Below are 15339 nucleotides of genomic sequence, written 5' to 3'. Positions count from 1 at the left end.
CTAAAATCACGATTTTGTCAAAGATGTTTTGGGATAATTTTCAATCTAATGCGTTTAGTCAAATTTATGTAAATTGTCTAATAGCATAGTAAATGTGTCTAAAAATAATGGTCTTTTAATTAGTCTAATAAATTCACCTGGACGTAGCGATGCGCCAATATATGTGACTTTTAAAAAAAATTGCGCAGTTAATAAATTTAGCTAAAAAAGAATTCTGGCGCACTTTTGATATAATTAATAAGAAAAAATCAAATTCAAAAAGTCGCATCTAATTTGGATAGTCTTGTCTAAAAAAGCTTCATAAATTCATATTAGATTTATACTAGATATATTAGACTAAAAACAGGCGCAATTAGTTTGATAAATGTCCCCCATAGGGAAGAGCTTCATAGTAAGCCGACGGACATAACCGCACATCTATTTCTGTTGTGAGTTTCTGCAAATGAACAAACAGTTACGTCTATGGATGAAACAGGCCCAGAAGCCGCTACTGATGGGACCGACTGAGCGACAGTTATCACTATAGAGGCTGTGGTCAGTGCAACCTACATCTATGGGGGCTAACAAGGGGAGAAATCTTCCTCTGTTCACCATCGGGACTCTGTAGAGAGACAGAAAGGTAGCCGTGTAGGCATGGAAAGGTAGCTATGGCAAGTTCACCTATTTGGTATCGCCATATGCGTAACCATGCGGGAAATAAAACGATCACATGATTTAACCCACACCAAGACCACAGAGAATTTTAAGGTTTAAAAAATACAAATTTTGCAAATGTGGTTGTTCTTCACAAGAAAATTGTAAGGATATCGGCCAAAATTTACCACTAACCTAAAGTACAAAATGTCACGAAAAGACTCCGAATCACTTGGATAAAGCATCACAGCGCTATAACCACAGAAAGTCAGATATAAAAAATTGGCCCTGATCCTCAAGGCTATTTCTGTTCTGATCCTGAAAGAGTTAACGGTATGTTTTATTTTTGTTGTTACCTTGTATGTTTGTTTGTTTGTTTTATGTGAAAGAAAACTCAATGCAAAGAGCAGGAAACAAACCCTGTGCATGCAGAGTCCGAACCCCATTGCTGCAACAGTGCCAAACAGTAATGCCCCGCACCCATCTATATGACCAGTGTAGAACGCTAATAGGAAGTTACAGCCATCATAGAGCTGCAATCTGGACGGCTGAGTGACCATTGGGTCCAAGGTGCGCAGCGGTCATTTTTCTACCTCCCTTTGTCAGAAATCTTAAAAGTAGCTATTTGTCTGTTCTAGACTGTCAGGAATATTGGCATTAATCCTTTTACATCCACAGTTTAATATATCACTGCTGTATATCAAAAACAACAAAGAGCCTATACTTACCTCTCCATGCTCCCCTGCTGTCCTGTTGCAGTGTTGCTGGTGTTCCCCACTAACTGCAGCGCCTTTACTTCTGAGATAAACTTGTTTCTAGAGTGACTGCCCTCTCAGCCAATCATTGGCCTCAGGACTCTCCCATCTTGGAAGTGGAGGCACTGCAGTCACCAGGGGACAACCGTGACACTACAACAAGGCACCGGGGGAGCTCAGAGAGGTAAGTACAGGCTATTTAGTGTTTTCTATATACCAGTGGCAATATATTAAAAATTGCCTAATGTCAGACAACCCCTTTAACACTTTCAGTTCCATAGATCTTCAAAGATACAGACATGAAGTAATGTATCCATTGAAGAGGTTTTCCATAGGATTGAGGACAACTAAGAAATCATGGGGGTCCGAGCTCTGTACCCCAGGGGATCTCCAGATTGACCCCCGGCCCTTTGTTTTGAATACAGTCATAGGTATGGCATGTGACCCGCGGCTCTGATAATTCTCTAAGGAGCTGCCGTCACACTATATAACCAGGGGGTACAAAGGTCGGACACCCTGCGATCTTTCACTCTGACCACAGAATAGAGGACAAGTACGTTTTATGTTTGAAAACCCCTTTAACCTTACGACTGTATTAACACATAAAAACTGAAAACTAATAAGAAAATAAGAAAAGATGGCAGCTATGGCCCAGACTACCCTACCCTCCGGTCTGCACAGATGCCTCTAAGAGATCTCCTCTGGCTGGAGTGCCATGACCTGGTTCATAGACTGCCCGTTCAGCCAGCCAGTGACTGGGGTGGGACACAGCTACAGTCACTGATTGGCTGATGGGGCGATCCATCATCTAGGTCAGGTATTGGCGCGGCCCTTTATGGGCACAAGGAGAGATAAAAATTGATAGTTTATGTTTCCCCCGACCCTGACCACTGACACATACAAAAAATTGCTGGAATTCCCCTTTAAAATCTGCACTACAGGTCAATTTCCATCAGTACAATTTCCGCTTTGTGCAGATTTAAATAAAATCACTAATCAATCTACTTTGCTGATGCTGCAATCTACTGGGGATTTTTCATCTGAATTTCTGTGTAAAAAAAAAAAAAAAGAATTCTGCGCTTCCTTACTATATTATTGGTGTTAAGCGAATCTGGAGTCGAACCAGAAGCTGATGGCTCAGTGATCGAATCTATATAAATTACCGACGCCTTCAAGCTGCTTTGGTGGCCAGAAACATCAAGGGTGACAATCTAAGGTCTCGTAGTCCCGTATTCATCTTTTCCGGTCCATGTGGACGGTGACTGTGGCGCTGTAGTCAGACTAAGAGCTCTAATTGCTCCGTGTAATTGGGACAACGATCCGCCGGAGAAACAATCATCGGCTGATCATTTCTTTAGGTCCAGACTTAAAATCATCGGCCATCGGGCGCACATCGCTACATGTAATAGTTATGTGTAATAGCGATGCACGGCCAGCGGCTGACAAATAAATAAACTTTTTATCCATTACCTGTCCACGCTCGCAGTCTCCACGGCCAGTGATTGGCTGAGTGGCCGGTCAGCTCAGGGAAGCTGTGGTTCCGGGAAGAGAACAGAAAGCAGGAGGAGACCGGGAGCTTGGAGAGGTAATGTATGAACAGTTTAGGGAAGGGCTGCACAGACATCACTCATAATGTCCGTGCAGCCCTTGCTGAATGATAGTCGAGCCAAGTGATAGGCTCAGTAGACAAGCGCCAATTTAGCAGATTGCTGCTCGATTACATTATTGATCGGGCCGCCATTGTCCCATCTAGAGATGAGTGAACCGGGTTCGGGTTCGGCATGTGATTAGCTGCTGCTGAAGTTGGATAAAGCTCTAAGGTTGTCTGGAAAACATGGATACAGCCAATGACTATATCCATGATTTCCACATAGCCTTAGGGCTTTATCCAAATTCAGCAGCCACCGCTAATCACATACCGAACGTTCGGGTTCGGATGGACTCCAGCTGCTCCAGGGTCGCTCATCTCTATTCCCATCTAATAGCACCCTAAGGCTATGTTCCCACTACAGGATATTAGCGGGAATAGGCGGACGTCTATTGATAATGTTCATGATCATTATTTGCATCCATCATTATCACGGACGCCTTTTCCCGCTAAATGATGGTCGTTCCCATAGTGGACACATAACCTCAAGCAAACAACGGACAGACTGTCAGGGGCGGCCACATTTACTAGTTTTGCTAAACTCTATTACTAATAAAATAGACCAATGGAATACGACAAATGTGAACAAAAGGATCCGGATTAGGACTACGTAGTCCCAGTCACCATTCCAAACTTTTTTTTAAAACTACAATTGCCATCATCCGTGGACGGCCAAAGCCAGAACTTTCACTGGAGGGCTGAATGATCCCTGTGATCTATACTTTACACTAAGGAAAAAAAGAGAAAAAATGGTGCCCATTATTACCACATTTTCAATGGAATGACGGCCACCCAGTGTTTTTAATAACAGACGTTGTTTGCATGGACATTAAAATAATGATTGTGACAATTATTTGTGGACGTCTTTTTGCAAACCGTCTTTTTTACCGTCTTTACTGTTAAATTCAACGGACTTTACAATTAAAGACAAAGGGCGATCGGTCACCTGACCCAGAATAATGGACTCCTTTAACCCATTACGAATGCTACAAACATTAGGCTACATTCACACCTTCCGTGACATTGTCCATGAATGCGGATCTGCGACCACAGACAATTTTAGGGGTCATTGAATCCTATAAGTCTATGTAGATGATCCGTGCTGCGATCCACACCGGGAAAAATTGGACGTGTCAGAACTCGGATCACGGCACAGATTAACCAATAGAAGTCTATGGGATCCGTGTTTACATGGACGTCACAGATGTCCCATCCGTCATGAAAAACACAAATCAAATCACCGCATACCAGTCATTTTTTTTTATCAGTTGAACATTTTATGAAGATGCGGACGCGGACACGGACGCACCAGGATGCAATTATGGACCAAACTGCACAGATCATGGAGGAAAAGAAAGTGAACGTTTATGCAGATCGGGAAATACACTGCACATGTGAATACGGCCTTAGGAAATGTATGACAAAATAAAATTATGACCAAAAAAATAAAAAAAATGTCATCTCTGCATCATCTTTTTTCTGTGACATTTCTCTATGATGGTTTGTTTGGTTTTTTTGAGTTTTTATCACCGCCATTTTGGGGCACATATAATGGATTGTATAACGTTCTTACATTTTTTCTGGGGGAGGGGGGCAGAAAATAACAAAAATTTCCTCATAGTTTTTGAGGTTTTATTTTTACAAAATAACATGACTTTATTCCAAAGGACAATAGAAGTCTCAATGGTTTCACGTGTATAGTGTTTTATGTTGCCACCATTCGGAAGCACATATCATTTGTATCGCTATTTATTACGATTTTATAATCTTTTTCTCGGTGGCAAAATAAACCAAAAATAAAGAAATTTTTGTAATTTTCTAAATGGTGTACACTGTGCAGAATAAAGAATGGTTTTTTACATAGGTCAATAAGGGACGCAGTGATACCAGTTATATTTTAGTCTTTCAGTCCAACTCCGGGATTTGAACGTTCCGTCTCCTAATATGATGATGCCGTAGTTCTGTATTACAGAGTATTATGTTCATGTACTGACAGGCGGCTTATTCCTTACATGATGGAACTGGGGGCCATTGTTAGGCCCCCAGCTGCCGTCACAATGGGGTGACAGGGGGAGCCCCCACTCTATTTCCAAGCATTTTGATGTTGCAGTCACTATTACTGTCAATATCTAAGGGATTAAACAGCCAGGATTGGAGATATCTAGGATCCCAGCTGTTGTCTGTGTAATACAGCCTGACTGTAGGGATGGAACAGCGGTTGGCGGGAAGGAAAGGATTACGGTAATTGTAAGGGCTATGTTCACACAACATCTTTTTAAGGCAAAATATCGTCCATTGTTTAACAATCATGAGAGTTATTGATGGCCGTCATTGTAAAATAACGGCCACTATTTTGCATAAGTCCTATGGTCCTACTTCGGGACCATATCGGGGAAGGTGGCCATCTAATAGCATTGATTGTCGCTAATAATGATCATGATTTAATGAGACGGTCACGCTTTCCCGATATTGACGATAAGTGGGAGCATAGCCTGAAACCGTAATCACTTTTGGTTTTGTCCATTTATATTAAAAAAAAATTAACCATCTAACATATGAAGAGATATCACTTTAGAATGCAAAGGATTGTCTGCAACGTAAGTGCGAGTAGTCACGGAATCTAAATCCTAAAGCAGTCAGTGCTATATAGTAATATCAGAGCATTCACGTTATTATTACTATATTATTATTATTATTATTACTATTTTCCTAATACAGAGACTACGTGAAGGCCTATAGACCACCAATATCAGTGCTATGTAGTAATATCAGAGCATTCACGTTATTATTATTATTATTATTATTCTCCCAATACAGAAGGCCTATAGACCACCAATATCACTACAAAATAACCTCATGAATTTTTTTTATATTTTTTGCCTTCTGATGTTGTTACCAGACATTTTTCTGCCTAAACAAAAGGTCTATTCTGTGCTTTTCCTTCTACACACAAAGGTCAATTATTGAATTTATTAGCTTTGTCTGTACGCCACAAATGGAAAACGACTTATATAGCAGATTAGCGTAGATGAGCGTTGTGCGTTACCTGCTCGGGGTCTTGGCTCGGTGGGCTGCTCAGTGAGTTGCTCAGCCCTGCTACTCCCATAGCTGGAGATCCGGCGGCGGCTGCCTCTACATGTCCAGCTGTTTGGCCGGCTGTAAAGCCATCCTCACCCTCAGGCAAGCTTTTCTCCTGGAGCATTTCCTTTTAAAATAGAGAAAATTTGTGTTATTTTACACCTTATATCCTGCGAGATGAAAGCCGAGGTGTAAAAAAAGGTTAAAACCAAATATACTCCCAACTGGTTTATACCCTTAAATACAAAAAGGCCGATATGAACTGGAACGAAACGGTTATAGTCAACTAGAAAGTGTCAGTAGGCTGCAGGCACGGCCTTCAACACCCTCCAGAGCCATATAAGTCATTTTATGAGTGAGGCGAAACCAAACCGCCATTAGGACTGTAGCGTAATAAAAGATTAGAGATGTAAAAACCTAATCGATACAGGATAGGCCGCTATTTATCCGATCTCTTATACCTAAAATATTTAGGTCTATCTTTATATTTCATTTGTATTTAAATGTAAATATTTGTATCTTTATAAGTAGATTGTTATAGCGCCCAGAAATTCGCACCAAGAAGTAAGAAACAATCGTTGTTCATAGCGTCAGTCCCTAATACAGGACCACAACTCAAAGGGTCAGGTTCACACACTTCCTCGTCTTCCACCTGGGCAAGGAAATATTCCCTTCCCACTAACCCTCTAAAAGTTAAGACTGAAGACTTATGGGAACCATAACAAGGCACTTCTGTGGCTCAGAGACTATTACCAGGGAGTTAAGGGGAAGAACAACAATGCACCTGAAGGACTGTAGCTCCCGCACCGGCACCGCATACAGCTCCCGCACCGGCACCGCATACAGCTCCCCGGCACCGCATACAGCTCCCCGGCACCGCATACAGCTCCCCGGCACCGCATACAGCTCCCGCACCGGCACCGCATACAGCTCCCGCACCGGCACCGCATACAGCTCCCCGGCACCGCATACAGCTCCCCGGCACCGCATACAGCTCCCCGGCACCGCATACAGCTCCCCGGCACCGCATACAGCTCCCGCACCAGCACCGCATACAGCTCCCCGGCTATGCTGCTCTAGAACATGTTTTAAAGGGAAAATCTAACAATTCTCATATAAGGAACTAAATAGATTGGGCTATGTTCACACTACACAAAAAGTCCATCTTATAAAAACGTCCGTCATTGCACAAATAACGGATGATACTTTGGATGTTATTTGGGCAATGACGCCCATTGTTATGAAAGATGGCCGTCATTTTTACATAGTGTGAACCTAGCCTCATTTAAAATGTCAACCACTAAAACTTCCTCCATGTGTGATTGGTTGTGTCGTATGGATAGATGAGGGATGATCATTGTGTCTGCACAGTACACTGAGCACATAGGTTCATATATTTACATACAACTTCTAGAATCCGTCATGTGCCGACTCTACGGGGACTGAATATGGGGATAATGGTGTATATCTGTTATCTTACATATATATATATATACTGTATATATATTATCAATGGGAGGACATGCAAATGCATTTGGCTAATATTTCACGAGTGATAGTGTCCATCATTTTATAACCATGGGAGAATCTATATATGAAGGAAAAGTCATCGGCCGTTTTACTTTTTCAGGAAACATTTGACTTTCATTGAGAACATCAGCATCGGCTGTCAAACAAAGAGTGTGAAGGGTGGCGGATGAGAGGAAGATGGGAGAGATGCCGCTATTCTGTCATTGTAGAAGTGTCACCTCCTGTCCCGTAATGGGGGGAAGAATAAAAGACTCCCCGTTCCTGGCTCATCCTCCTCTCCTCCTGTCATCGGGGGGGCTGATGGTACTGTAACTAGTCTGACATTTAGTGTAATAACCATGAGCATCATCTCCATCCATATACACTATACAATATTCCCTGCCCCTGTACCACCGAGGAGGACGGGCGGCTCCTTCACACAATGATATATGACACAGTTGTAAAAACAAACACAAAACAAGCCGGCACCTATAGTATAAGCGGAGAATCCATTAAGTGTTCACTTAAATAAACATTATTTCTTGAAGCTGTTTAACCCCTCTAAATCAAACTACCATTCATCCTTCACCTTATACCAAGTATGTATGCTGATAAATCACATAGGAATGATCTATGGGGAATCCCATGTACTTGCCTATGAGATTATTTTTATACTGTTTTCTTCAGCTTTGTGCAGTTACCATATACATGCAGTAAAATAACTAAAAATATATAAACCAGGGGCTAAAGGGTTAAACAGAAGACCAATCTCCTAATCATACTGGAAGAAAACAGACAAGTCCATGTCGGTGGCAGACGCACTCTAAGGTCTTATGAAGGATTCTTACATTTACAATCAGATCCATCTCTAATCTGTATTTTTGTTACATATTTGTGAGAATCGGTCGGAGCCGATGGCCGGTGGAGCTAGAAGACGAGGATTGTGTGTCCTGCCAGTCTAACGTGCTAGGGGCGGCATCACCAGCCACAACATGTGGACTATTTCTTCTTTTATGAGACGGCTCCAGATTTTTTCCCGTACAACTTTTTCCTAGCTGGAGTTTAGTCCGGACGTTTATCTTCATCTTTTAATTTTCTTATAGTGAGGGAAAATGGCTCAGTGGTTTTTCACATTTTTGAATAGTTGTCTCTTCAAGTATATAAAGAATCTATAAGATATATAAAGAATCTATAAAGAATCTATAAGATATATAAAGAATCTATAAAGAATCTATAAGATATATAAAGAATCTATAAGATATATAAGGAATCTATAAAATATATAAAGAATCTATAAAGAATCTATAAGATATATAAGGAATCTATAAAATATATAAAGAATCTATAAAGAATCTATAAGATATATAAAGAATCTATAAGATATATAAAGAATATAAAGAATATGTAAGATATATAAAGAATCTATAAGATATATAAAGAATCTCTAAAAAATCTATAAGATATATAAAGAATCTATAAGATATATAAAGAATATGTAAGATATATAAAGAATCTATAAGATATATAAAGAATATAAAGAATATGTAAGATATATAAAGAATCTATAAGATATATAAAGAATCTCTAAAAAATCTATAAGATATATAAAGAATCTATAAGATATATAAGGAATATAAAGAATCTATAAGATATATAAAGAATCTATAAGATATATAAAGAATATATAAAGAATCTATTAGATATATAAAGAATCTATAAGATATATAAAGAATATGTAAGATATATAAAGAATCTATAAGATATATAAAGAATATAAAGAATCTATAAGATATATAAAGAATCTATAAAGAACCTATAAGATATATACTGAATTCATCCGATACGCTTCCTCTGCAATGTAAAAAAAAAATAAAATAAAATAAATAATCAGTGACCAGATGATGTGATGGTGACCGGGATGGGGCTGATGATAATAATGATAGAAGCTTCTTTATAGAGAAGACACTTCGCGGCTATTGTGCATTGTTTTGATACATTTTAGCTGTAAAAAAATATTAACATTTAGTTGTAACAATTTTATCTTGGCTCTCAATGGATTTATAAGAAGTCACTGAGATTTAGACTAAAATGGCACAAACAGCTCTGTCATATAGATCACAAAGTATTATTAAGTGTAAGTGTGTGTGTAGGGTATAAATGTGTGTGTGTGTGTGTGTGTGTGTGTGTATACCTTCATACTTCTACTATTTACTATTGTAAGTTATTTTATGTCTGTATGTAGGTATAGGTGTGTGTAGGGTATAAATATATTTGTCTGTCTGTGTGTGAATTTCTTCATACTTGTACTTTTAATATTTTAAGTTATTTTGTGTGTGTGTGTGTGTGTGTGTAGGATATACATATATATGCTTCTGTGTGAATTTCTTCATACTTGCTATTTTAAGCTACTTCATGTGTGTATGTAGGTAAAGGTGTGTGTTTGTGTGTAAGGTAAGAATATATACATGTATGTGTGTTTATGTGTAGGGTAAGAAAGTGTGTGTGTGTGTGTGTGTGTGAGAGAATTTCTTCATACTTGTGCTTTTAATATTTTAAATTATATTATGCGTTTATGTATGGTATTTTGGTATTATTTTATATATATATATATATATATATATATATATAATGTGTGTTCTATATGTAGGGGCATATACATCTATGTAGTGTGTATATATATGTGTGTGTGTGTGTGACTCTTGAGAGCAGGACCCCCACTCCTTATGTATAATTTGATAATTACATGTAATTACTCTGTTCTGTCTGATTTTTGTCTATGTATGTACCCCCTGAATTGTGTGCAAAAATGCAAAATCTGTCTGTATGTAGGTATATTGCAATGTGTGTGCGTGTGTCTGTGTGTGTGTGTGTGTGTTTCTGTATGTAGGTACATATATATCTAGTTATATATGTGTATTTTGGTATATTGCTGTATATATATGTTTGTGTGTGAATGTATAGAGGTACGTATAAGTCTCTGTACATACATGTGTATCTCGGTATATATATATATATATATATATATATATATATATATATATATGTGTGTGTGTGTCTGTATTTCTTCCTAGGTGTATCCATCTGAAAGCTTCTGTATACATCTGGTTGTGTGTGTGTGTGTTTCTGTATGTAGGTACATATACGTCTGTGTATATGCATGTGTATCTTGATGTGTGTATATATATATATATATATATATGTGTGTGTGTGTGTGTGTCTGTGTCCATCTGAAAGCTTCTGTATACATCTGGTTGTGTGTGTGTGTGTATGTGTGTTTCTGTATGTAGGTACATATACGTCTGTGTATATGCATGTGTATCTTGGTATATATATATATGTGTGTGTCTGTGTCCATCTGAAAGCTTCTGTATCCATCTGGTTATGTGTGTGTGGATAAGTGTTAGATAAAAGGATCTCTGGTCAGATTGCACAGACTGGGGCAGACAATAAAGATAAAGCCCTGCAATAGGCCAAGCGGCAGCCCATCTAACCTGCTCCTCATGCTGCACTTTTCCTTCCCACAATCCTCTGTAATTCTCTATTTGTTGTGATTTAGGGGCGAGGAACAATAGGGAAAGGTCCATTTAGAGTCCCAACATGTGGCTCTATGGATAGCTTAGAGATATTCTTAATTTCAGTCTGGCAGCTGCAGAGTTGCGTCCGGCTGCAGATTCCTCACATAATCCATATAATTGGAGCAACATGGACGTTCTAGCACAATGCACGAGCTTCCTGGGTGAAATCTTTGTTTCAGCAGGAAAACATCCAGTTCACATTGTGGAAACAGCCTCCCGCCACCGCTTTAATGGACTATCACGCCGAGAACCTTCTCTTACATATTATCCAAGTGTCCAGAGGAAATTTCCTATTTTATGGACCCTAAAATATTCTAAACATCCTGTTTGCCTTTTAGGCTTCGCCATGCTTTCTACCTATCATAGATTCCTGAAGAAATGTAATTTTTTAAATACATTTAAGTGCAACATTTGACATTTTTGGTTTTGTTTTCAAATCAACTGGATTTTTTATATATTTTTTTCTTATTTTTGAATTTACTTTTTTATTATATTTTTTGCTTATTTTTAGATTTGACATCTACAATAACTACAATAAATAATGAATGTAACCACATGTTCATACTTATAGAAGTTTATATAATTCACTTTAACATTTGAATCACCTTCTATTTCTCTGTTGCCTAAAAAAGTAGAAGTAGTAGCAGCAGAAGCGTTTTATATACTGGATTATTGGTTCTTTCCAATGAATTTGTTTTTGGACTAAATCCCTGTAATTGTATGTAATATGATATTTAGTATTTAGTCTGCAATACAGTATAATGACACAAAGGTAGGAGCCATAATATGTTGCAATTTGCACTATTTAGCAATTTAGCCCAATAGCCCCAGAATAATATTTTTGGAGTAGGAGGTGGGGTTTGCAAAAATTTTGCTGAAATTCAAAAAAATCCATAGTACCATGAATAACTGCTGGGGGCTAAACGTTCAGCTATTCCGGTTGTACATGAGCTAAACAATCGTACAGTTGGAGCCTTCAACAGTAAATAACAAATTGGATTTTCATGGTACCCTTTGTAAAGCACAGGTGTGTCAATCAAAATGACTGATCCACTTACACGGCCATTTGTCGAAGCAACAATATCAACGCGGCCTGTTATGGGCCCATAAGGACTGAAGGAAATGGCCCTTTAATGGCAGCCAAGAAACCCTGAGAAAACAAGTTTGACTTTTATTTGAGAGAGGTTATTCACAATTGCTGCTATTTACCATTACACCACATAAAATTGTAGCTTAATGCCCTGGACAATTTCACCATTGGGTCATTTGACTCCATTAAGTGACGCTGATTGGGTAGATACCAACTAATATTGTCTATTAATAGAAAATAAAATATTCTAATTTCAGAGGGAAACAAAGAAACAGAAAAAAACAGACAAAGAGAAAGGTGTAAATTGTTTTATATTAAAATATTATGGTCATTTGTGTGAATTTAAACCTATAAGTGTAGAATTAAAATTACAATAATCTGTAAGAGCCAAATCGTCGTTTTAGTCAATTTAATAGATTTCCCCACATTTTTTTAGACAACAATTTACAAGGAGCTTTAAAAAAAATCTAAGTTACTCAAAGGAATATCAGATTGAAGCTTAGTAAAAATATTAGTGAATACAGAGACTGTTCAGAGGCGCACTCCATTAATTTGATTGATGTACTTATCATAGGTACCATGTTGTATGTATAAATGTTATATAGAAAATTAATAAAAAAAGATTGATTTAATATGTTCATGAAGCTTTTGTGTGGTTATGTACCATGTACCACATAATACACGGTGGCCGTTATTTTATTTTAAGTCTAAGTCTAGAAATTTGACCAATTTTGCAACCAAAGATAAACTCATAGATCACTGAGGAAACGTGTCGGGGCCGGTCGGCTCTCACATCAGACTGTTTGGATAAGGTCCCTGTCTAGTCTTTGTTTACCGTGTAGCTGGGAGCCTTGTACACAGGCAGACAGATTTATAAAATTCTACAAATCTACGAATTTGTTTTGCAAAATATTTATAACAAATCTTGAAGCAAAATATAATCTACACGAAAAGAACAAAAAGTAACCCATTTGCTTCTAGCATTTGCTTTGCTGAGCGATTGAAGTCTCACTGGCCAAGTTAGAAGACATTGAAAAATCGTGTGTAATGGGCGAGAGCTGTTAGTACAAATGTCTCATACAGTAAGTAATAGAGCACTTCTAAATGATTGCCTTGTGTAAGTGAGATGAATGAGGTTCCATCTGGAGAGAACACCATTGTTTCATCATTGGGTTAAACTGAAGGCCGCTCTTTTCTAATTCTACATTAAAGCACCAATCAAGTTCATGATACCGAGTTTTATGTTTAAGTTTTTAATAAATAGCAGCAAGAATGAGCGTTACCCAGCGGATTATATGTCCTGACAACCACCCGCTTCTAGCAGGGACAAGTTATAGGGATTTCTTCAGCTGTAAAATATTTTATAATTTAAAAAATGTTACCTGTAGAGTCTTATAATATTATTACACTCTTATATTATTATTACACTCTTATAATATAATTTCATGACTTTTCTTACACTAAGAATCGATGTTACATTTTATAGTATTACAAAGTATTTATTATGTGTATAAATGAACTTCAAGCTCTCAGAATGATTTTATTTTGCAGGAATCCACTAAGTCTTATTCATTTTATAATTTGTTTAGAATTTTTATAACTTGTCTCAGTCCAAAAATATTCATGTTATACAGTCTATTAATAACCAATCCATATAATAGTAACGTTCAATCAGCCACAAGAACCCTGTTGTATTGTATATTCACCTCCATATCATACAGTGCTAATAGGTTCCCGAGTGTGACCACATCCAGCATCAAAGTATCTGATTTTACCTAAAATTACATTTAATCTATCAGTGATGTAACTATAAGATTTCACTGAGCAGCGTCCTGTATGAAAATATTTTGCCTTACAATATAATATAAATGCTAAGAAATGTAGATAGATAGATAGATAGATAGGAGATAGATAGATAGATATATAGATAGGAGATAGATAGATAGATAGATAGATAGATAGATAGATAGATAGATAGATAGGAGATAGATAGATAGATAGATAGATAGTAGATAGATAGATAGATAGATAGATAGATAGGAGATAGGAGATAGATAGGAGATAGATAGATAGATAGATAGATAGAGAGAGCGAGAGATAGATAGATAGATAGGAGATAGATAGATAGATAGATAGATAGATAGATATATAGATAGATATAGATAATAGATAGATAGGAGATAGGTAGATAGATAGATAGGAGATAGGTAGATAGATAGATAGATAGATAGATAGAAGATAGGAGATAGATAGATAGATAGATAGATAGATAAGAAATAGATAGGAGATAGATAGATAGATAGATAGATAGATATATAGATAGATAGATATAGATAATAGATAGATAGGAGATAGATAGATAGATAGATAGATAGATAGGAGATAGATAGATAGATAGATAGATAGATAGATAGAAGATAGATAGATAGATAGATAGATAGATAGATAGATAGATAGATAAGAGATAGATAGATAGATAGGAGACAGACAGATAGATAGATAGATAGATAGATTGATAGATAGATATAGATAATAGATAGATAGGAGATAGGTAGATAGATAGATAGATAGATAGGAGATAGATAGATAGATAGATAGATAGATAGATAGATAGATAGAGAGATAGATAGATAGAGAGATAGGAGAGAGATAGATAGATAGAGAGATAGGAGATAGGAGATAGATAGATAAATAGATAGATTGGAGATAGATAGATAATAGATAGATAGATAGATAGATAGATAGATAGGAAATAGATAGATGGATAGATAGGAGATAGATATATAGATAATAGATAGATAGATAGATAGATAGATAGATAGATAGATAAATAGATAGATTGGAGATAGATAGATAGATAGATAGATAGATAGATAGGAGATAGATAGATAGATAGATAGATAGGAGATAGATAGATAGATAGATAGATAGATAGATAGATAGATAGATAGATAGATAGATATATAGATAGATAGATAGGAGATAGATAGGAGATAGATAGATAGATAGGAGATAGATAGGAGATAGATAGGAGATAGATAGATAGATAGG

At 37.2% G+C, this 15339-nt stretch overlaps 1 protein-coding gene across 1 annotated transcript in view; it reads right to left on the bottom strand.

The window, feature by feature from the left end:
* The window catches only part of TBX4 (T-box transcription factor 4), a 131729-nt gene extending 125491 nt beyond the window's left edge, over positions 1 to 6238 (bottom strand). The window contains exon 1 of the mRNA XM_069972724.1: positions 6083 to 6238. Coding sequence (XP_069828825.1) covers positions 6083 to 6238 — 156 coding nt within the window. The remainder of the gene's footprint in view (positions 1 to 6082) is intronic.
* Positions 6239 to 15339: the final 9101 nt, after the last annotated feature.

Source organism: Dendropsophus ebraccatus, chromosome 5 (assembly GCF_027789765.1).
Source record: "Dendropsophus ebraccatus isolate aDenEbr1 chromosome 5, aDenEbr1.pat, whole genome shotgun sequence".
NCBI classification, from domain to species: domain Eukaryota; kingdom Metazoa; phylum Chordata; class Amphibia; order Anura; family Hylidae; genus Dendropsophus; species Dendropsophus ebraccatus.
The sequence above is the reverse complement of the archived record's forward strand: the minus strand, read 5'-3'. Positions and strand labels throughout refer to the sequence as shown.